Below are 22659 nucleotides of genomic sequence, written 5' to 3' on the forward strand. Positions count from 1 at the left end.
TTTTCCGCCTTTTTTCCACCTGAGATGCCAGCAGTGATTTGCAGCGCAGCATTCCCGAGCACCTGAACGGTGGAATGCTAGCAAGTCGAGCCTCTGTCTAGAGACCACGAGGATTTAGCTTAGACTCGAATCTTGATCGCCGCTGCCGCCGACGTGCATGTCTGTGATGCAGCCTCCACAGCGTCGGAGTCGCCGACAGCTCTTCTAGAGCCTCTTGTCGTTGCATTGAACCTTGCTTGCAGCATAGCCAAGTGAGGATGATGACAAGCAATTCCTGACATCGAGTGGAAGGCAAGCGCTTGGTCTGCGAGCATCTCGAGATGCGACCTTCCGAAACGGAAGAAGATGCTTCCAAAGCAGGCAAGTTGCATGCCCTCGCCTCGGCTAGCGTGCATTGGACACGCCCTAAGTCATGCACTTCCACGCCACGCAACTCCATTTTGTGAATCGCCCTGCCCATGGCATCTGCGAAAGCCATTCCTCTTAATTGACAGCATCCGCTGCTATCTCGAAACGTGCAGGCAATGCTGGCTTAGGTGGACCGCTTCGCTGGCGAATGGTACTGGTCTGCGTCTGAAAGAATGCACCTCATAGGTATAGCCTAGCCTTTCGGCTTCGCTGTTCACGCTGCAGCGTCGAGAAGCCGGCTGGAGAAAGTTGGTCGGAGCCTGACTTGCCGCTCTGACAGGCGTCGTCCGCCTCGGCACACACTCGCGTCCGTCCAAGTGTGCGTGTTGCAGCCATGTGCAGATCTGCAATGCAATGACGATCCGGACTGCAGCTTCCCTCCGAGCCTTGAAGCTTTCCAGCCGCTTGCCCTTGCTCTCCGCGCAGTTTGCTCGCAATGCACCGTGTCCGCTCTGTCTGCTCCACACTCCCCTCGGCTTGATCGAACGTCTGTGCGTGTGTTTGTTTCTGAGGATTGACGAAGGCGACAACGACGCCATGTACCGCCGACGCTGCCGCCTGTCAGTCTTGAACAGTCAGTCTCGCCTCCAGGCCTTACCGCTTCAACCTCACTCTGCCCGTCGCTAGCACTTCGCGCATCTATACATATACTCTTTGCATAAGCGGTCTCTTGATCTCTTCTTTTGAACCCTTCCATACTTGACTATCTCTCTCTCTCTCTTTCTCTCCATCATCTCGTCCTCTCATCTCCAGTCCCCCTTTTCCCCTTCACCTGTCCCACCAACACTCGAACGGCTTACGCCTCTTACACTCTCTTTTAACTCCAACTAAGAACACTCTCTTCTCTGGCTTGCGTTTCCCCACCAAACTGTGCCCTGCAACAACCTCTTATCCGTTCGCATAAGTACCTTGTCGTTCCTTCGAATTTGCACTCTAAGCTCATCACGGAACAATCCACACACACATCCTACACGCACGCGCTACTTCCGGTCTCAAGCTTTTCTCGACAACCCGCATCTTGCCCATTGTGCAGTCTTCATAAAGCTACAGTCTGCGTTGACCTCATCCGCGCCTCCCTATACACGCTTCGATCCGTCTATATAGGATTGCTTCGTTGTTCAAGCTCTCTTCTTTCCTCTCGCAAATACATCCTCTCCGACAAAGCTCTGTTCTAAAATGCGTTTCAGCACAGCTACCACCATCACGGCTCTCGTGGCCATCGGCAGTGCCTCTGCTTCGGTGCTCCCCCGAGTTTTGGACAACTACGATCTCGCCCAACCCGTCGCATTCGAGGAGCGTGAGGTGCCCGTCCTTCAATGTGACGAAAACCCCATCTACATTGGTCAGCTCAGGATGTTTTCCAACACCGGTCGCGAAGTGACCGCCGCCTTTGAAGGCATTCGAAACGAGGACGGTTACCAGCAGCTCGATGTTCAGAAGGCCGGACAGCCGTCGCGTTTCGAGAACTTCGCTTTCACTCCTTGCACGAGTTCGTTCATGGGATACCAGCCCGAAGCCAACAAGGCTGCCGAGGTGACGTACGGTCGTCTGCAACCCGCCCACCTGGTCGGCAAGCGTTGCGTCTCGGCTGACAAGCTCGCCCACAAGGACGGTCGTCTGATCGCTGCCAAGTGCGAGCCTTCGGACGACTCGGGTCAGCTGCTGCAGTTCTGGAGCCTGACCAAGCAGCCCGCTGCTGAGGCGGACAAGTTCATGTACTACATCAACTTCCTCGGTCAGCCTGCCGGCGATTCGCAGGACTTCCCAGGAAGCTACACGCTCAGCCCGGTTACGATCGGCGCCAACAAGCTTGTTCGTTTGCAGCACTCCAAGGAGGAAGGTGCGCGAAGCGCCTACTTCCTCAAGCTCGCTTGAAGGACGTCGCTGCTCCGTCTCCGATCTAGATACTCAACAAGAGTATGCACCGCGAAGTCAAATTGGTCCACGTCGTCTTCTTCCGTCCGTCGGCTGGATCCGCGATCGGACCGTTCGGATGTCGACCGATGCACGATGTACCATCATCTTCGAAAGGGTGCATCTCGCTGCCCTCCCTTCTTCCTGATGTGGGAGATGCGGACGGGAGATGATCGCTCGGCAGCGCCAGTGTCATTTGTCTCCCACGCCCCCCCTGCTCCTCTGCTTGCGTTCCTATGCTCCGTCTTTCTCAAGCCGCTTCCCATTCGATCATGGTAGTCTCCTTTCCCCCTCAAACTGTATCTTTAGCTTAGCTTTGCCTTTCCTCTCCTTGGCTCTCGTTCTTCTCCCTTGCTGCAAAGTCAAGCGGCACCGTCTCTCGAGCCTGTCGATTCGGTTGGCGATGCGTTCATGCACTGCTGACCGATCCACTGCTTCCTGGACGTCTGCGCCGCGGGCTTTTTCCAGCAAAACGACCCCCTCTATGTTCGTATGTCTCTATCCCTATGCCTTCTGTTTTCTCTTCCACTCCATGTCCTGCTCCCGATCGTTTCGGCAGCTCGTGTGCTTGCCCTTGCGCCTTTTCTTCGAACACTGTTGACTCACACACCCTCAGTACTTGATCAGCGTCCGTGACTGCTTGAAAACAATCGATTTACGCGCGGTTGCTATCCCATGCACCGGACGATTCGAGACCTTTGAGAGCCAGCCTTGTCTGATCCGAAAATGAGAGCGTCGGGAACAAAGCGATGTATTGGTCTGATTCGGAAGTGACAGTCATGGTAGCGACGTGATCGGGTTGGGTGCGTGTCACACAGTGAGGCCGAAGCTGAGACTCGGCCATTGCTTTCTCTGCCAAGTCACATTTGAAATCTGAGTGGCTCCAAATTCAAATTATGCTGGCTTTAGCATTGTTTTGAATTGGACTCATGCATGCGTCGGATTTGAAATTGAGCGAGCCAGGAGCCAAGTTGGTTGACGCGTATCTTTTTTCTCACGGCCCAACCTCCACTCTGCTGCTCTGGAAGCCGCTTCAGAAGACATTATTGACACACTGTCTGCTTGTTTCAGCTGAGTCGGTTCAAAGCATTGTCGAGAAGCATCATTCTTGCATTTCGCCACCATAGTCTATATCGTCGCTTCCGACGCAATATCATCACCATCGAGGAGGCAGATCACACACCAACAATCAGAAGCAACGTCGAAAACACCACCCTCACCACAGCCTGCCGATCCGCTGATACCATTCACCATGAAGATCCTCATCAAGTCCCTAGCCGGTGGCAACTTCCACCTCGACGCCGAGCTCACCGACACCATCGGAACCATCAAGTCCAAGATCCAAAAGGAGCAAGGCCACGCACCCGAGCTTCAAAAGATCATCTTTTCGGGCAAGATCCTGACCGATGACAAGACCGTAGCCGACTGCAATATCAAAGAGAAGGATTTCCTCGTGGTGATGGTGTCCAAGCCAAAGGCGCCCAAGCCGGCTGCTGCTGCACCTGCTACACCTGCTGCGTCCAGCTCAGCCGCCGTCACTGTTGCTGACAAGCCTGCCGAAGCTGCTGCACCTCCCGCTGCTGCTGCGGACGCGACCAAGTCCGAGGCGCCTGCCGCATCCACCGCGGATCCATCCAGCACCGCCACTGCACCAACCACGACCGAATCCGCCACAGCATCCTCTACCACCGAATCTCAGCAGCCATCAGGTACCTCGGGCAGCTTCTTGACCGGAGGTGTGCTCGAATCCGCCATGCAGAGCATGATGGAAATGGGCTTCGAGCGCGATCAGGTGCAACGAGCTATGCGAGCCGCTTTCAACAACCCAGACCGCGCCGTAGAGTACCTCATGACGGGCATCCCTGAACATCTTACGAATCCTCCTCCACAAGCCGCTTCCAGTGAAGGTCAGCAAACCCCAGCCGCCGCTGGCGGAGCGGCAGCACCTGCTACTCCTGCTGCACCCGCTGCTGGTGCCGGTGCTGCTGCCAGGGTTCCAGCTACACCAGCGACGCCGAGTCCCGCAGGAAGGTCGGGCAACCTGTTCGAGGCTGCGGCCGCTGCGCAGCAGGCAGGGCGCAGTGGTGGAACCATTGGCGGTGGTGCACGCGGCGGTGCGGCTGGTGCTGGAGCAGGTGCAGGTGGAGCAGCCAGCTTGCTAGGCGAAGACGACGGTAGCGGCGAACAAGTCATCGACCTCGGAAACCCGGCCATGCTAGCGCAGTTGCAACAGCTCGTTCAGCAGAACCCGGCGGCGCTCCAACCTCTGGTGCAGGCCATCGCCCAGTCCAACCCGCAGCTCGCCGAAGCCATGAACAACGATCCGCAGGGCGTGCTCTCGCTGCTCGCCGGTGGAGCTGCTGCCGGCGCTGGAGAGGAGATGGAGCTGCCGACGTTGGCAGAGCTCGACGACGCGGATCGCACCAGCGTCGAGCAGATTGTCGCCATGGGCATCCCCGAGGCAAAGGCGATCGAGAGCTACTTCATGTGCGGCAAGAACGTCGAGATGGCGGTCCAGTATTACTTTGAGAACCCGCAGGATTTCGAGGATTAGAGCAGGCGCAGGGGGAACAAGTTGGGTTTCCGTGTTGTAAAGAACGATGAGTGAACATGTGATGCTGTGTGTGTGTGTGATGGGGTTGAAAGTGATCGAAAACGTGAGGGAAGTACGATGCTGGGGTGATTTTGAGACGCAAAAGGAAGCGAAACGCAATGAACACTTGACAACGCTCGTTGCGAGCGTGGTTTGCAAGGTTGGCCGTGGAAGCGCATTGACGGCTAGATCCGGGCTCACGGCTCAGGGTCGTACCACTGATGTGCATCCTCCTTCTTCTCCGGAGCCTTCTCGCACCAATTTTGAGTGCGACAGCAATGCAACATCAACACATATTGCCCTCGTTTTGCTCGAGATCGATTCTGGAGCAAAGTGCGCAGGTGAAATCGTCTTCTTCTTCAGCCAACTATGTCCTTTAGGCCAGAGCAACAGGCTAGGTCTAGGTCTCATATCACACCACCTTTTGTCTTATGCTGCAAAACCTGCTTCTTGCGCAATACCCAGAAGATCATGCGAGTGAAGCGTTGCCATCATTGTCTCATTAACATCGGTCCCCCGTGCGGCCGTGCGGAAAGAGCGGCTCTGATCGCCTTCAGCCAGGCAAAGAGACAGATTTCAAGGTCGCACAACACACACACAGCTTGTCTTGAACCGTCCAGGTGGCCTCCTACAGATGTCGTTCTTGCGCCAACCCAGCAATGCAGCAGCGATGCAACAGAAAAAGCACGTTGCTCTGATGCCTCTGACATTGTCGCTGGTGCAACGTGCGCAGGAGAGGTCGTCCTCTTCCGCCAAAACCGTCTTCGAAGCCAAATCAACGAGCTGAACGCGGTCTCACAGCTCAACACTCTGCATCGATCCTCACACCGACCCAGCAAAGCACTTGAGAAACGCATTACAATTTGTCTGTTCTGAGATTGTCCTTCATCATTGTCCAAAAAAAAGAAGTGTCCTTGCGCACCTGAAGACATTGTCTGTTGTGATTGCCACAAAGAGTTCTTGCCCGCTGATCCTCCTCATCAGCGCGAATCGCCTTCATCGGCACCTCGATCAAAGATTGTCAAACAGCGACCAAGCGCTGAGCGTCTCGAACCATTCTTCTCTTCCTTGCTCATCGTCGTCGTCCTCCTCCTCGTTGCCGTCCTGCTCTGAGGTGATGGTGGGTCGGATAAACGTCAAGACTTTCGACTCGCCAGGGTTCAGCCAGAACGCATTGCGGGGTTGACAAACACCACCACCGTCGCTGCTGCTACATTCGGCAAAGTATCCGACGTATTCCGAACCTTGCTCTACAACCACAAAGGGCGCAGTCGCGTTGCCCGTGTTGCGAATCTGGACGTTCCATCCTCCGTCTCTGGGCAACGTAAGCTGGAGTTGGGGAAGCATGTGCTTGTCGTGCAAATGGCGCAGGGTGGAAGTCAAGTTTCGAAGAGGCGTCCAATACACGTTGGTTTCCGACACGGAGCCGCTGCACGTGAGGCGCAGGTAGCATCCATCGCGACCCGTACACTTCGATCGCGTCGGATCGCGAATCGTAGAGACCGTCTTGGATCCGGGGGACGTGACGTTGTAGGCGACGTCAACCTGTTCGCTATCATGCAAGCGCTTGCCTGTAAAGTCGAACCACTCCATACTGACAGTGACCACTTCCTTTTCCAACTGCAGCTGCTGCTGCTCGACCGACTCAAAGGCACCGCTGTATGCAACATCCACCTCCAACGTATCGCCAGTCACATTGTACACGGCCAGCGCCGCTACTGGAGCTTGCACCTCCGAATATACATAGTTGGCAACCTTCCAGCGTCCCGTGTATTCGATGCTACTCCAGCTCGTCCCCTCCCAAATATCGTTGAGTTGCCACACGACCACACCGCGGTTGCGCTCGCGTCTTCCAGCCTGTCGGCGATACACCGAGATCTGGTTCGACACATAGACCGCCTGGTAGAGCTGACTGGATAGAGTATACTGATGCAACTCCTGGCGAGGAGCCAAGCTAGTCGAGGGTACGGGGAAGTAGGTGCTGATGGCCGACAGCAGTTCGCGCTGGCCAACGTCTGCCGCAAAGGGATACGTCAAGTTACCGGCGGGCGGATGCTTGAGGTGCGCACGTAGAACCGAAGAGTTGATCGAGTAAACCTTGTCGTTGATGCCCAGTGGAGCCAGCACGCGATCCAACGTGTAGATCGACGGCAGTGAAAACATTCCAAACTCGACCATGAATCGACTGCGGGGATAGGTATTGATGTCAAAGGCCTTCTGCGCATCGTAGCCATAATGCTCGCCTGTACCGTGCAGCTCGACACCGCGCGTGTAGTTGGCGTATCTGCCAATGTACGGATCCAACTGGAGGTAGCCCGTCGTGGTGGAGGAGGGAAAGTACGACAGACCTCTGCTGAACTCCTTGACGCGATCTCGAATGACGTGGTTGAACAAGAGCTCGTAGCCGTTGAACCACTCAGGATCCTGCGGTCTTTTGCCATAAGCGCCCAAGAAGTAGAGTTCGCCCTCATTGTTACCCACGACAGCGACGATGCTGGGATGTGTGACGACGTCGACCATCACCTGAGCGATCTCGCTGCTCACCTCGGTGAGGAAATCTTGGTAGTAAGGATAGAGCGAAGCAGCAAAGATGGCGTCCATCCAAACCATCATGCCCATCTCGTCGCACAAATCGAGCAGCGCCTGTGAGGGGTAAGAGCCTCCGCCCCAGATGCGGATCAAGTTCACGTGGGAGCTGGCGGCCGACTCGAGCACCCATCGGAGGTAGTCTGGATTGATGCGGGGACTGAGCGTGTCGAAGGGGATCACGTTGGTGCCCATAACATAAATTTCTCGACCGTTGACAAAGAGCCGGAAGTTGGATCCTGGCTGCACTCCTTGTTCGACTTCTTCCTGCGAAATGGTCGAGAGATCGAAGAAGGCGGTGCGGAATCCGACACGCTTTTGCACCTGGATCAGCAGGTCATCACTCTGAACCACAACGTCGTAGAGCTTCTGGTCGCCGTAGCCTCTGGGCCACCACAGCTCTGGACCATATTTTCCACCGCTTGGAATCTCGAATGCGACATGAACAGGCGCATTGAGTCCAGCCGACACTGTTGAGGAGGAGAGCAACGCATCGAAAGTATAAAGGCCCAATTCAGGGATCGAGAGACGCAGCGAGGGCGACTTGACGTCGGCACCTGACAGAAGAGTGAGAGTGACGTTGACGATCCAGTTGGCGTCAGGGTCGGGAGGAGGCAGATTGTTGGTCTGACCTTTGCGATAAACGTCGAAAGCAGCCGCGATGACCAGGACTGACGGCTTATCTTGTGCGTGCGACGCATCCTCATCGGCTTGGGTGCGAGCTACTCCAGTGCCAGATTCGGGACCAGAGATGGGCAGCGAGATCAAGTAAGCGCGTCTTTCGGGTCCTCTGGGAACCAACGCTGGGCCCCAATCCCAGCCGAGATCTGCCTGCTGCTTGCGCAGAAAGATTCGGCCGGGGTACTCGTAATCGGAGGTGCGAGGTTGAGTAGGGCTTTCGACCTGGTTCGGATAACCTGGATCATGCTGTGCAGCTTGCTGAGAGGCGTAATCGTCGACGTTCTGAAAGACAAGAGTGATGTTGGTGTCTCTGCTGAAACGCTCCACACGGTCCAAAGGGACGCGGAATGCATGCCATTTGAACTGATTGTGGGTCTCGCCGACCGGCTTGCCGCCGACGAAGACCTGTGCGATGGTATCAAGGCCTTCGAAGTAGAGCCAGTACTCGTGCGGGGACTCGGTGAGGTTGTGAGAGGCTTCGATCTGTGCTATGACGGGCTGGAGATCGGCAGTGTAGAACCAGATTGGCTCCTCGGCCACCCAGCGATTGAGACCTTCATTGAAGCCGATGGCTGTGTCCTGAATGATGCCAGCACGGAGCAGATCGAGATGAGCCAGCGACGGGAAGAGAGCGCCGACCTGGATTGAGCCGTTGGTATTGGACAGCGACCACTTCAAGCCGGACGGGGCAGCGTTGGCAACGAAAGGGGCGGACGCGGGATCATTGATGGGAGTCGAGTCGTCGTTGCCGAAGATGGACTCTGTGGTCGTGTTCTGATTGGATTGCAAGGGAAAGGGACGCCGATGCTGCTCATACGTCGAGAAGGACCAGACCCTAGCTTGGCTGCTTGCAACGCGCCTGTCAAGAAAATCACGCTCAGAATCGGGGTCGATGGGCAACTGCCATCGCTGCTGTTGCTGCCGCTGCTGGCCTCTGACGACAGAAGCGATAGCAACGAGGGCGTGTACGACCCAAAAGGAGGTGACGAAAAGACGATCGGTCATGATGCAGGGATGACGCACCGTGTGCGCGGATCAAGTCCGAGGGCTGTAGATGCCGCGATAGATAGGAAAAGGAATGCTGATGATGATGATGGCAGACCTGAACGCACGACAAACTTGGGTCGGGCTGAGTTTAAATCATGGTGTCTGAAGCGCAGCAATGGTTGGATTGGAGAACATGCTAGCCAACGCTCATAAGTGACCAGCTTGGCCAAAAGTATGAGCTCGAGCTCGATTGAATATGGTGGAGAGAGGGAGCCACACGCTTGAGCTTGACAAGTCGGACATGGACCCTGCACCCAACACTCGCCCAAGCGCACTAGGCGAGTCAAGCCAGGCTAAGTGTGGAGAACGATGCAAATCCAAGCCGTGATTTCCTGCAAACAAAGCCAAAATAAACTCGCCGAATCCGAATTCGGATCATGTCCGCGCACATCATCAGTGTGTGATTACGAAGATGCACTTTGTGTAACATTCAATCCATTTCCCCACATTTCATACAGCGTCACGGCAACGCCAAAACTGATATCGTCCCTCAATCAACGAGTCGGTTTGGTGGTGTCGAGGGCTCTGCCCCACATTTGCTGGTCAGACAAGTCTCGAGCGTCCTTGCAGGATTAAACCTTATAAGATCGTCACCTTGTCGTTCAGCTTACCGCTCCCACCTCTTTGCTGTACATCTCCTCGTCACTAAATAATCTCTTGCTCTCCCGTTTATCGCCTCCTATTCTCACCCTCAACCCGCTCAGCCCTCGGCCTCGACAGACAATGACGTCCAGCACCGAAGCTCATCCCACCAAGGACTTATCGGTCGCCATCGTGGGCGGTGGCATCGGTGGCCTTACTCTCGCCATCGGCCTGCACGATCGAGGCGTCCCCGTACGCATCTTCGAAGGTGCTTCCAAGTTTGCAGAGATCGGCGCGGGCATTTCCATCAACACTGCCGCTATCGAGGCTTTGAAGCGACTGGGCCTGTTCGAAAACTTCCTCGAGTTTGCCGACTTTCCGTCGCGCAACCTGTTCTTCCAGTGGCGACTAGCCGAGTCGCCTGAACAGACGCTCCTCTCCGAGACACTCTGCAAGAAGTACGGTGCTGCCAGCATCCATCGCGCTGAACTGCTGGATTCGTTCATCAAGAAGATTCCCAGCGATATCTGCAGCTTTGGCAAGAGGTTGAAGAGCTTGGAACAGCCGTCGAGTGCAGACGGAAAAGTCAAGTTGACGTTTGAGGATGGAACGACTCACGAGGCGGATCTGGTGATCGGATGCGATGGCATCCACAGTCGTGTGCGAGGCGCGCTCGATCCAAGCACCGCCGGTCCTTCCGCAGTCGCCGGATCCGACTCGCTCGTCTGGAGCGGTACTTGGGCCTACCGCGGTCTCATCCCACGCGAACGTTTCGTGGAAGCAGTCGGCAAAGAAAAGGGTGACTTCTACGCCGACACGGCTCAAATGCTGCTGGCCAAGGATTCGCACGTCCTCATCTTCCCCATTCACGGTGGCAAGACGGTCAACCTGGTCGCGTTCAAAACCGATCGAAGTCGGTGGCCGGAGCGAACTCCGTTCCCGAAAGGAGAGCCGTGGATTCAAGAGACTTCCAAGCAAGACTTCCTCAAGGACTTTGACACCTACAGCCCGGAGGTGGTTAGGATGCTCGAGTGCATCGACAAGCCTAGCAAGTGGGCTCTCCATCAAGTGGTTCCCTCGTTGACGTCGTACATCAACAACCGTGTCATTGTGACAGGCGATGCCGCACATGGTGGAGTACCGCATCAGGGAGCCATGGCAGGACAGGCGATCGAGGACGCTCTCTTCCTCTCCAATCTTTTGGCTCACCCAAAGGTGAACAATGCCAATTTGACAAAGGCGCTCGAGGTGTACGACAAGATTCGAGTGCCAAGAGCGAACAAGGTGGTCGAGACCAGTCTCGAGGCCGGCGACACGTACGAGTTCCGCGGTGTAGCCGCCGACGATCCGCAAAAGCTGGGTCAGCACCTGGTGGAGAGATTCGACCACATCTGGGATTACGACCTCGACGCCGAGAAAGAGCAGATGAACCAGTGGATCCGGGAGAACCTCTAGAGGTTTCCGATCAGCGAGACTGTTGCAGCCAATGTAGATCGTCGTCATGTCACAAATGCCACGGAAAGCCTGCGATGCTGTTCGAAACGAGTGACCAATTTTCTAGCGGATGTGAGCCCGTGGTTGAGGTTCTGTATTTACACAACGTGAGATGGTCGTTGGAACGGCTTCGACACGCCGTGTTTTTACGCGGCGAGAGACGGGTGTGTCGGCCTGAACGGAAGGTGATTCTCGACTTAGACGGTCTAGGTGCGCATTGACGAAAGGAAGCAAAGAAAAGGAGAAAAAGTCAGAAGGCTTCACTCTCTCGGCAGCATCAGCGCTCCATCCCAAGTACTCACCTCGACACCAGTGTACTCGCTGCTGACCGGAGGCTCGATAAACGCCGCATGACCCAAGATCAAAAACGCCGAGCTTCCGACCAACCAGAACATGAACCCGAACGGACTCGCGAACCACAGCAACGGGATGCCGATGACGAACAGACCCGTGTACAGGCTCTTTTGGGTGATGACGTGTTCGCCCACCTGCATGGGTTCCGGTGCGAATCGGTTGATGGCCCAGAAGCCAAAGACGAGAAAGATGATGGCGAAGAGGAGCAGCGTGTCGTTGATCATGCCGTAGATGGTGAGGAGTGCGACGATGACAGCGTAGTTGCCGGAAAAGTGGCGCGTGTTGTAGGTGATTCGTTGGAAGGCTTCGTTGGTATCTTGGGGTCGCGAGATGCGTTGGTGGTCGAAGAACTCGCCGAGCGGACGCAGCGACGAGAGCCGCTCCTGTCGCATGGAGCGGATCCTCTCGGGGACTGTTGAGGTCGAGATGGGTCCAAATGCAAAGAGTCAGTTGATACCGTCAACGCAGTAACTGAGATCGCCAAGCTGCGCAGACGAACTCACTCTTCATGGCAATATCGAGTACTTGCGCCATGTTTGCCAGCAATCACAGGTGATGGTCAACTTAGTCCGAATGACGAAAACGTGGCGTTTGACAATGTCGCGGTGCAGCTTTTGCTCGTTGATCCGATGTTCTTCTCGCTTCGACGCCGTGAGCTGCCGAGTCTTCGTCGTGTTGAGCAAAGATGGTGACGAAGATCGTTGTCTGGAAGGATGAGTCGATAACCCGTGCGTCGGCTGCAGCAAACCGCAGACGTGGCTCGGAATTCGGCTGTGCGTGTCTGGCTGGAGCTGGAGCTGGAGCTGGAGCTGCTGTGTTGTTCGTCGGTTTCAGGGTGCAATACACAGCTTTGGCTCGGACGCGCCCTTCGACTTGCCAACGCGCTGTTGATTTTTCAGAAGAAACAGCCAAATTCCAGCTCAGCCATGTCGAATCCTATCTCACACTGCCGCCTCGGCGAAGCACATGCAACAGCGATCCCGCGTCCCGATAGCTCAATGCTGTATCGTGCGAAAAACCACTGGCGGCTTCCTCCATCTCCTGCTCAGCTACCATCGTGAACAGATCCGGTGACAAACGATCTTCAGCATTTGCGTGTGTTTTGCGAGAAGGCATAGAAGTACAACATTTTGCGTGACACTAGTGAATGACCATGACAAAGAAACAAAACAAACAAACCCAAATCCTCACAGAGGCAGCTCCAACAGCCTCTTGCGAGGACTCGTCAGCGGACTCGTCGAAGGCAACACCGACGTCGATGCTCGTGGAGGCGGCTGCGAAAGTAGACCCGTCAGCAGCTCCAGTACACTGGGATCAGCACCGAGATCCTTGGTGCCGTTGGCCGTCTTCTCGCGCAAGACGTTCAGCGTCAGCGATGACACGGCGTTCTGGATTCGCGTCGTAAGCTGGTCCAAGATGCCCGCCAACTCTTCGTCGGTGGCATCGTCTCGGATGCTGTAGATGAGCAGCTCGGGACGCATGCTCAGCATCGCTTCGACACCTTTGCGCCTCGCCTGGTGCGAGAGCAACGTCGTCATTGCGCCGTCACCCTCCATCGGGTCCCGTGTGATGTCGTCCAGAGGCGTCGACGGCTGCGATCGTTCTGCCTCCTCCTTGGCAGCAAAGATCCCTGGGCACACGGTCGAGTTCGAAAGGTACTCGAGACGCAAGCAGAGCATGCCCACTTGCTTGACGTCCTCGATGTCGAGCAGCTGCACCGTCGGCTCGTAGACCTGTGCCTTAGGCGCACCGGGTGCGTCGTCGGTCTTGGCTTGCTCCAGACGTCCTGCCAGCTGCTTCGGGTACACCAGCCACAGCATCTCCGGAGTCTCGAGGCCCTTGAGTCGGCGTTCGCCCAGCTGCGACAGACCGAAACCCATCCTTCGCAGCAGCACCACATCGCGGCTCACGTTGGGGTTGAGCAGACGGAAGGCGTCTTCGTCCAGCTCCTCCTCCGTCTTCTCCAAGTTCTCGCCTTCGCCATCGGCGCCCGCTGCGTTCGACGATTCGTCAAACGTGCCCAACAAACCCTGCAGCTCCTTGATCACATCCTTACTCGCTAGGATCTGGCCACCGTCCGCTGCACCGCTGATACGCGCAGCGCGATTCACCATCGGTCCAAAGTAGTCCATTCGACGCGTGATCGGATCAGCCTCGCACACCGGCCGACCCCAGTGGATGCCCATGCGCACCGAGAGACCTCGTGCGATGAGCTCGCCCGACTGGTCGTACACCTCCTTGCCATCTTCGCTGTCCAAAATCTCGCGAGGCCAATCCTCGTGCAGCAGCTGCTGCTGCACCGTGAAACACCACAGAAGCGCTGCACTGACCGAGGGGAAGGAGACCATAAAGGCATCACCTTCCGTTTTGACCTCGTAGCCACCAATGGTTCGCAGCTGGCGACGCAAAAGGTAGTTGTGCAGTCGCATCGCCGTCTGCATGCCGTTGTTGGTCTCCCACAGCGACGTCGAGTTCTTGATATCCGTAAATACCAGCGCGACCTGTCCGATCGGCGGAGCCACTTCGCGGTCCAGCCTCGCCAGCGTTCGGTCTCCCGGCAGCTCCTCACGGAAACGACGTCCTGCCTTTTGGATGGCCTCGCGGTCTTTGTACGAGGCAAAGTTGAGGCCACCGCCGTTGCGCATATCCGACTTGTAGAACAGGTCGCCCACCGAGATGACCATGACCATGATGCTCTCTTCGGCACCGTAGCTGATGGCAAAATCTCGCAGCTTTTGCGCTGCGATCATCGGATCGTTGCGCTGCGTTCGCGCGATGTCGACCGCCGTCTGGTAAGACACGTACTGCCAAAGCGTCCGATTGGCGATGATGACAAATTCGTCCGAGTCGGTCAGCTGCACAGTAGTCACAGCAGGCGCCGCGTTGACGATGGGGAACAGATGGAAGTAGCCGAACGAGCGCGAGACGTCGAGCATGTCGTTGACGTAGCCACGAAGCGAGACCCAGCCTTCTGCCGATCGGATCCTCTCGATCTCGGCACGGTCGAACGGCTCGTGCTTGTTGCTGATCAAATGTGCCGTGCCGCCGTTGCGCGACATGACCGCGAGCGCATCACCGGCGTTAGCAATGTACAGCGTCCGTTCGACCACGTATGCCAAGATGGCGGACGCGCCTGCGCGCCAGTCGTGCTTGTTGGAAGCTGCCGCGATGGCTGGCGCAGAGCTGCGCGTCACGTCGGCCGCCGCCTCTGCATGGGCTTCCGAGAGCTTGCGGCTGCCGTCGTTGATGAGCGCATCGGCGTAGTCCTTCTGCAGTCGAAGGAAAGCGCGACGCAGCGCGTCCGGCACCGACACGGGCTCGGTCGACATTTCGTTCTGGTGCTTCTGGAATTCCCACGACAAGCGATGCCCACTCCATTCGGCCAAGTGATGGGCGATGCGGCTGCCGACGTGCGCTCCGTGGCCTCTGCCATCGAAGATACCAAAGAGACACTCTCCCTCATCCTTGCGGAAGGTCGGGATGACGAGATCGATGACGCTCAGGTTGTCGTGCTTGCCGAGTGCGTCGGCGATACCGTAGACCATACCGTTGATCTGCGAAAGCGAGGTTCGTACGCGTCGATTGTCGGACTCGTCCGGCGTTGCGTTCGAGTGCAACGGCATGGTGACGTCCATAAGTCCCAGCATGCGCAGGCTGGTCAAGCGACTGAAATCCGAGATGTTCGACTTGCGCGTGAAGCCCATGTCGCTCAGCTTGGTCTTGATTTCGAGACGCGTGTTGCCAGACAAGTTGAGGTAGCGCAGCTCCGGATTCTGGTTCCAATTCCAATCGTAGTGCCAGTTGGCAATATTGTACTTGAGCACGTTGTTGCCGACGTCGAGATTGGCGAGCTTCTTGAGCTTGCCGAGCTCGGTGGGGAGCGTGGTTAGCTTGTTGCAGTTGAGGTGGAGGATGCGGAGCTCCTGCAAGACCACCAAGTCATCGGAAGGGATGGTGCTCAGCTGATTGCCGCTGACGTACAGCTCTCGCAGCTTGGTGAGCGTCTGAAGGCTGAAATCGGGGATCTCGAAGATTTCGTTGAAGCTCAGATTGAGCACCTCGAGCGAGGTGAGCTCGGACAGCACGGTGAAGACCTCGTCGCCAAGGCGGTTGTCTCCAAGACGCAACTTCTGCAGGCTGAGCGAGAGGGGTGCCACAAAGACTTCGGATGGCGTGGACAGGCTGTTGGCTCCGTTGGCACCACCGGCGTTGGATCTGTGTGTCAGCGAGGAGCTCGTCGAGCCTTTTCGCGCAGCGATGATGGTCGAAGTTCCTGCAGCTGCGGCGATGTCGCCAGGCGAGGCATCGTTGCGAACGTCGGGAGCTGTTGGGAACGATTCGAGCAGGTTGGAGCTGAGGTTGATGTGTACAAGGCTCTCGCAGAGCCATAACGATTGCGGAAGCGTCTTGAGATTGTTGTTGTGGACGAGCAGCTCTTTGAGCGCCTTGAGGGCGCCTATCGACTCGGGAAGCGTAGCGAGCAAATTGTTGCTGCACGAAAGCATCTCGAGGCGTTTGAGGTCTCCGAGCGAGTCGGGCAGGACGACGAGCTGATTGCCATCGAGCGTCAGCTTTACGAGCGCCGGCAGCTGCGGGAACAGACCTTCTTCGAGTCTCGTCATGTTGGTGGACGACAGGTCGAGCGAAGTCAGATCGCACGTAGTGAGAGCGGCGATACGGACCTTGCTGAGCGGATTGCGGCCGAGCTCGACCTGGGTCAGCTGCGGACCCAGCGTAGCCTCGAATGATTTGATGTTGTTGCTCTCTGCCTGGATGTTCTGAAGGCGTGGGAGGCCGAGGAGGGACGAAACATCCTGCACCTTGTTACGACGCAGGTCGATGGTGCGCAGGCTGACAAGCTCGCTCATACTGTCCGGAAGCTTCTCGAGCTCGTTGCCGGCAAGGATGAAACGCTCCAGGTTAATCAGCTTGGCAATCTCGGCAGGAAGCTCGGTGATTGAATTGAACGACACATCGAGGTCGACAAGGGAAGGCATCTCGCAGATGACGCTTGGGAACTCGTCGAAGCGGTTGTTGGAGATGTTGAGATTCCTGAGCGTCCTGATGCTGTCAAAGTAGGGCGGCAAGTCGAAGAGACGGTTGTTCTGCACTTTGAGCGACATGAGCTCCGGGATGAGATCAAGGGCGATGTGCGAGAGCTCGACGAGTCGGTTGTTAGAGACGTCGAGATGCGTCAGGGTCTCGCTGTGCCTGACACTCTGCGGGATGCGCTTGAGCGCCAGGTTGGAGAGTCGCAGCGTGCGCAGACTGGAACATAGCTGCACAAAGTCGAGCGGAAGATCCGACATGGGGTTGCCCGAGAGGTCGAGGCTGACGATCCAGTCGGCGTGCTTGTAGAGGAAGATGGGCACCATCTCGAGGTTGCGACTGTGCAGATCGAGGTGCTGGAACGTGTGCTCGCTGTGGCCGATGGATTCCGAGTCGAACGTGGGCACGCTGTCTGGGCGAAAGACGAAGCGAAGCAGATACGAGAGATCGTCCCTCCCCATGTCCTCCAACCCATCGGTTTCGGTGTGACCTGCTTGGAGCAGACGGCGGCGCTGGAGCTGCGAGGGCTTGTCGGAAATGCCGAGGGGCCTTTCGGAGCCCTTGTCGCGCACAAAGAGACGGTAGGAGGCCGACTCAGTAGTGAGACTCTTGCGTGCAAGGATGGTCTGCACCTCGGTGGCCGTCGAGGCAAGCGAGCACGAGAGCGTGGCGAAGGTGCCGTCCGTCTTGTATACGCGGATGAAGTGGTTGCGAAGCGAGCTGCCGGGCGCATTGTTGGCGTTGGCGGTGGTGGATCGCTTGAGAGGATGACCATCGCGTCGCAAAGAGCCATTGACGCTCGAGTCGTCCTCGGCTGAGAGCGACGAGCCTATCGTCGCTGTGGATGGACGAGCGGCACCGACGGAGCCTGCCGTGTTGGGGCGCGCATTCATGCGGTGTTTGGACGGACGATGCAGACCAAGCTTGCCTGCGGCAGCGGCGGCCGCAGAAGCGCCTGCGGAGGCCAGTATGTGAGAACCAGCGCCGCCTCGCGAGGATGGACGAACGTGAGCCGAGCCGAGCTGGTGATTGTGGGTTTGGGATTGCTGCTGGGCGAGGGCGGATTGAGCAAGGTTGTTGGTCTGCTGCAGCACGTCGACCTTGTTGTCAACCGCCTCATCCACCGACTTGGAGCCAGGCGGGGGAGGTAGGACGGTGAGCGGATCGACTGACTCTTCAGTGCCGCGACGCGAGCCAGCAAGAGAGGCGGCCTTCTTGAAGGGATCGTTGGACGAGGTGCGGAACATGCTGGCAGCGTGCGTGGAGCTCACGCCTGAACTCGACCCGCGTCTCTTGCCGTCGGAGGCGATAGCCTGGTGTTGATGGTCGTCCTCGTCCTCCTCTTCGCCGACGTTGTCGTCGCGGAGATAGTCGTGCATCTTGTCAGGCTGCACGGCCCAGCTGTCTGGCGCCATCCAGCTCGAACTGGCCTCTTGCCCCGAGCCGGCACTCGATTTGCGCACGCTGAGGAGAGAGTTTGCTGGATGGTCGGCCGCCGGCGGAAATTGATAGGAATGGTTAGCACGTCCGTTGGCAGGTGCATCTTTGGTAGGGGCGGCTGTCCAACCAGCGCCAGCAGGAAGCGCGGCGGCGGGCTTCTGGCCCTGGATGGCGCCAGGCAGGTTCGCGTAGGAGGTCTTTGGCGAGATGCCGCTATGGTTGGATTGCATGCTGTGAGCAGAGGCGACGCTGTCTTTTCGATGATCGTCGAGTACCGTATCCGCCATGGAAGCGACACCGAGCTGTGAGGAGGCCTCGGGGGCTGCGTGTGGGACTGCGACAGATCCACGGCGCAGAAGGGCAGCGTTCGAAGGGGCAGAGCCGGCGCCGTTGACAGAGAGCTGAGGCATGTCGATGAGGTTGGTCGAGAGCTTGCGGAGCGACTGATAGTTCTGCATCTCGGCAAGACTGAGTCTAGGAACGCTGTTGCGAGGGAGCATGTTGATCTGCGAAGGACGACGGTCGCTGAGGACGGTGGAAGCTGACGAAGTGGACGTGGCAGCGGTGGTGCGACTCGGAGTGCGAAGAGAGCCGGAAGGCGCAAGCGACGATTCCGAGGCGTGGGAAGGGGACTCGACGGTCGAGGCGACAGAAGCTTGTCGATCGGTGAGGGAGGCCTGAGACGGCGAAGGCGAGCGATAGGTGGCGGCTTCGCTCCCACTGGGTGAGCGATGCTCCGAAGGACTGGCGGACTCGGTCACGGAGCCTTGGAGACGCTGGCGCGCTGCATTGGTGTCGACAAAGTCCTCGAGCTGATCGAAGTTCATGTCCAACGAGAGCTCGACCTCCTGCTCGATAGATTGGCTCTGAGCTGCAAGGGCAGGGTCGCGCGTGGAATCGACATCCTCGCCTGGTTTGGTGGTCTTTGCAAGGTGGTGACGAACACCTTTGATGCGCTTGAGGGGGTCCTTCTTTGGCTGATGCTCAGCCTCCAGCTCGTCCTCCAAGCTCATCGCGGCGGGCAGCGAGTCCATACGAGAGGCGAGCGAGTTGTGCCAAGCTGTGGAAGCGGATGCGGCAGCAGGCTGGTGGTAGTGGGAGCGCAGCGAAGCCGAAGAGGGAGAGGTGGAGCTAGCAAGCGTGCGATTGTTGTCGAGCCAGGCGGGCGGACGCATGGGGTTCAGATTGGCCGCATTCGAGCCGTAGCGCGACGATAGCGACGAGACTGAGCCGAGGTCATGGCGCGTCGGATGGGCTGCAGAAGCGTTTGAGTGAGCGGAAGGCTTCTTCTTGAGAAAGCCGAAGGGGTTGCGCGACTTTTTGGCGGCGGACGCATGCGTGTCCTTGGAGCCGTTGAGTGTGCTGGTGGAAGTGGATGCCGAGGGAGGAGTCTGTGGACGCAGCGAGTACTGGGACCGGGAGGAGGAGAGACCGGGCTGGTCGAGACTGCCGAAGCTTGTATCGAAGGTAGTGGACTGGGGGGTGGCGGTGCCTCTGCGGGTGCGCGATCTGGTTGCAGCGGTTGGTGCTGGACTACTGGTTGACACGGCGGATGGGTTGGCGGTCGTGCGAGGCGAGCGAGAAGAGGACGAAGCGGAGGGTGTTGCGCTCTCGTTCTGGAACAGGAATGGACTGATATCCTGGTGATTGGCCGACTTGACGCCTTGACCTACGTGGCCGTCCATAGCAGGTGTGTCGTCGGTGCCCGGACTGCGCGACATGATCTGCCGAAGTTCATCCTCGTCAAAGGAGGAGCTGATGCCATGGGCGCTCGGACCCGAAAAGGATTGCGAGTGCACATCAGGGGTGAAGAAGGAGCGCGGACTCGACTGCGAATGGACAGACGCGTACGGCTGTGTGTGCGCATGTTCGAGACGAGGACGAGAATAGTTGGCGCTCACGAGACGAGACGACGAGGGCGAAGGAGACGCGGTGATGTCGGGCTGAGACGAGTGAAGCGAGTTGATGGATTTGCCACGCGGTGCAAAGCCTCTGTGCGTGAAGTTGGAGCTGTCATTGCTTTCGTGAGAGTTGCTGCGCTCCAGGCCAAGATCGGTGTCGCCATACTGGGTGAACTGCTGCTGCTGACGCTGCTCCGGCGAGGACATTGTAGGTCGGACTGCTGATTGCATGGTAGAGGACATGACGACGGCGGTGTCAACAGTATGTGATCGGTCTGGAATGTAGAAGCAGGCGACGAGAAGGTTGTCGTGAGAGTAATTGAGTGCTCGGCGTATGTGCCAGCTACCTCACAAAAGGCGAACCTATGGCTGCGGTTGTGTCGTGAGTACGAGGTGGTTCATTGCGATGTCGGGGTGTGACGACAGAGGTGATAGAGGTAGAGACGTCGCTCTGTTGTTGATGATGATGATGATGATGGTAACGACGAGCTACACAAAGATTCCAATAAAAGACTGTGTGTCGCATCTTAGCTCGACGCCCAAATCGTCGTGATGCGGAGAAGCCGAGGCAGAAGCACAGCAGAAACATAACACAAAAGCAGCTGCAACGCCAACCCTGAACTAGCCCGCTTAACCGCGTTGCATCAAGGCACTTTACCAGTGCTTCGGTCGCCCCGTCGAAACCTCACAAAACACGTCCAAGTTTTTACGCAGAGGTCTGAGACAGGAGAGCTGTATTTTGTCGGCATACCCGTTAGATCGTCGGCTTCCAACTGCTCCCACTAAATTCATTCATGATGAGACCCTTGACACATTTGGCCCAGTCCAAGCCGATTCGCCCCTACTCCTTCCTGCCACCTTTCTCCTTTCTCCTTTCTCCTTTCTCCTTTCTCCTTCATCCTCTCTTCTTTGCGGTCCCTCAGCTCAATCAACTCATCTAGACGAAGAAAGGACGATCCTCAGTGTCTCCTTTTTGGACTCAGCCCTGTCTGCTTCGAACCTACCGACGCCCGCGCTGGCTGCCAGTCAGACAGACTGTTGAGCGTCGCCACGCATGGTGCGCCATACGCACCGACCCTATCCTTACGGCGGCGGGCGTGGCCGCGGTGAGAGTTACGGCGGCAATGGCACTGGCAATGCGGGCCACCTACTTCTATGTCACCACTGTAACACCTCGCACCCGCGCCACCGCTTCCCGAAAAGGGTCCTGACAAAATACGACAAGCGTCTGGCCAGGGGCGATACGCCTTCTTCGATCAAAATGATTTGCTTTGACTGCTGCGAACGTTCTCCCGGAAGCATCGCCGCTACAGTTTCCGGCTCCAGCTCCAGCTCAACAGCTTCTCCCTTCTCTGGCTCTGGCAACATCAAGCCGCTCGCCCCCACCCGCCACACGACGGCTGCACATGGCCCTGGTCCTAGCCCCGCAGCCGAACGTCGGGGTTGCTGCACCGTGTGCAGGGTCGAATATCCCCTCACGGTCACATATTTCCCTCGGGGAAACACGCGCGTCCAGGCCATGGAGAGCCGAAGACGTGTTTGCTTCCCTTGCAGGACGAGACAACACCTGGAACAGGCAATCGACGACAACACCCCGGACAATTTTGTGGAGCGAGCGGAATCCGAAGAGGAGGCGATCTACGTGAGCGAAAGCGACGACAACAGCGAGGAAGAAGCCCCTATAACACGCATCGAAGATACTAGCGTGGAGAAGCAGCTGGAAGCAGCGAGGGCCCGCAAGGAGTACAGTCGCGTGTCCACCGATGTACGCGCTGCTCTCGCCGAAGCAAGGAAGCTCCGTCTGCACCACCGTTTCGTTCCCTTCTCTGAGACGCTGAAGCAAGAGAAGCTGAAGCAAGCTCGAGAGCAGCTCGACGCTCTCGCAATGATGAGCTGGACAGAGGTGCGGGCTCGCAACGCGCACTGGGGCGTACGAAGGCCCGCCGTTGAAACCTTCTTCGAGGCGCAGGTCGAGATCAACCTCGGCATCATCAATGAATTCGACCTTGCGATGCAACCCTTCCCGCAAGCCGTCGAATTCGCCGACCCGTTCCTACCTCGTGGCTCGCAGCACTACGCAGAAGACGATGATCAGGACGCTGAAGAGGACGACATTGTTGAGTTTCGACACCTCACCGAGCGGGAGAAACATGACCGTCTTGAGCTCCTCCGCGAGCAACAGCACGCTCAGGAGGCCAGACCTCCTCGAAATTTGGACAAGCAGGAGGTGGAACAGGTCATCGACGACGATCTAATCAACCGATTCGAGATGAACATTGCTATCGCGAACGATGTCGCTGCAAAGAACGAGGCTTCGGTGGACTCGTTCGAGATGATCTGCCTGCTTCGAGCGCTCAATGAACACGCAGAGAAACCGCGCAAAGCGTCGTCCTTGGGCGCTAACATGCCCAAACCCTTGAAGAAGCTCAGATTCGCCGACGACGTCTGATTTCAGCTCACCACCTCACCGCACGTTAGAAATACTCGCGTCGTCAAGAACAATCACAACCTGTCACCCAACCCTCCTGTCTCCGCATCCCAAGAAAACATCGCATCGCATCGTCGCAAACCATTCAGTTCATCAAGTCGGTCTTTCTCATATCATGTATC

General features: G+C 57.3%; 8 protein-coding genes across 8 annotated transcripts; 4 read left to right on the forward strand and 4 right to left on the reverse strand.

Annotated features, from left to right (window-relative positions):
* Positions 1-1584: 1584 nt before the first annotated feature.
* Positions 1585-2283, forward strand: PHSY_000581 (hypothetical protein; the record flags this gene model as incomplete). The annotated part of the gene is made up of 1 exon (XM_012331217.1): positions 1585-2283. The coding sequence occupies one exon, from the start codon at positions 1585-1587 to the stop codon at positions 2281-2283; it is 699 nt and encodes a 232-aa protein (XP_012186607.1).
* A 1291-nt stretch (positions 2284-3574) lies between these two features.
* Positions 3575-4876, forward strand: PHSY_000582 (ubiquitin; the record flags this gene model as incomplete). The annotated part of the gene is made up of 1 exon (XM_012331218.1): positions 3575-4876. The coding sequence occupies one exon, from the start codon at positions 3575-3577 to the stop codon at positions 4874-4876; it is 1302 nt and encodes a 433-aa protein (XP_012186608.1).
* A 1050-nt stretch (positions 4877-5926) lies between these two features.
* On the reverse strand, positions 5927-9187 carry PHSY_000583 (glycoside hydrolase; the record flags this gene model as incomplete). Its single annotated transcript, XM_012331219.1, has 1 exon — positions 5927-9187. One exon carries the CDS (start codon positions 9185-9187, stop codon positions 5927-5929), a length of 3261 nt encoding a protein of 1086 aa, XP_012186609.1.
* Positions 9188-9952: 765 nt separating this feature from the next.
* On the forward strand, positions 9953-11266 carry PHSY_000584 (salicylate hydroxylase; the record flags this gene model as incomplete). The annotated part of the gene is made up of 1 exon (XM_012331220.1): positions 9953-11266. The coding sequence occupies one exon, from the start codon at positions 9953-9955 to the stop codon at positions 11264-11266; it is 1314 nt and encodes a 437-aa protein (XP_012186610.1).
* Positions 11267-11565: 299 nt separating this feature from the next.
* Positions 11566-12051, reverse strand: PHSY_000585 (ER to Golgi transport-related protein; the record flags this gene model as incomplete). Its single annotated transcript, XM_012331221.1, has 1 exon — positions 11566-12051. One exon carries the CDS (start codon positions 12049-12051, stop codon positions 11566-11568), a length of 486 nt encoding a protein of 161 aa, XP_012186611.1.
* Positions 12052-12165: 114 nt separating this feature from the next.
* PHSY_000586 (hypothetical protein) lies at positions 12166-12627 on the reverse strand (the record flags this gene model as incomplete). The annotated part of the gene is made up of 2 exons (XM_012331222.1): positions 12166-12364; positions 12605-12627. The coding sequence occupies 2 exons, from the start codon at positions 12625-12627 to the stop codon at positions 12166-12168; spliced, it is 222 nt and encodes a 73-aa protein (XP_012186612.1).
* Positions 12628-12846: 219 nt separating this feature from the next.
* On the reverse strand, positions 12847-20798 carry PHSY_000587 (adenylate cyclase fragment; the record flags this gene model as incomplete). Its single annotated transcript, XM_012331223.1, has 2 exons — positions 12847-20324; positions 20708-20798. 2 exons carry the CDS (start codon positions 20796-20798, stop codon positions 12847-12849), a joined length of 7569 nt encoding a protein of 2522 aa, XP_012186613.1.
* A 305-nt stretch (positions 20799-21103) lies between these two features.
* Positions 21104-22498, forward strand: PHSY_000588 (verprolin; the record flags this gene model as incomplete). The annotated part of the gene is made up of 1 exon (XM_012331224.1): positions 21104-22498. One exon carries the CDS (start codon positions 21104-21106, stop codon positions 22496-22498), a length of 1395 nt encoding a protein of 464 aa, XP_012186614.1.
* Between the last annotated feature and the right edge of the window lie 161 nt (positions 22499-22659).

This window comes from Pseudozyma hubeiensis (assembly GCF_000403515.1).
Source record: "Pseudozyma hubeiensis SY62 DNA, scaffold: PHS8, whole genome shotgun sequence".
Lineage (NCBI taxonomy): Eukaryota > Fungi > Basidiomycota > Ustilaginomycetes > Ustilaginales > Ustilaginaceae > Pseudozyma > Pseudozyma hubeiensis.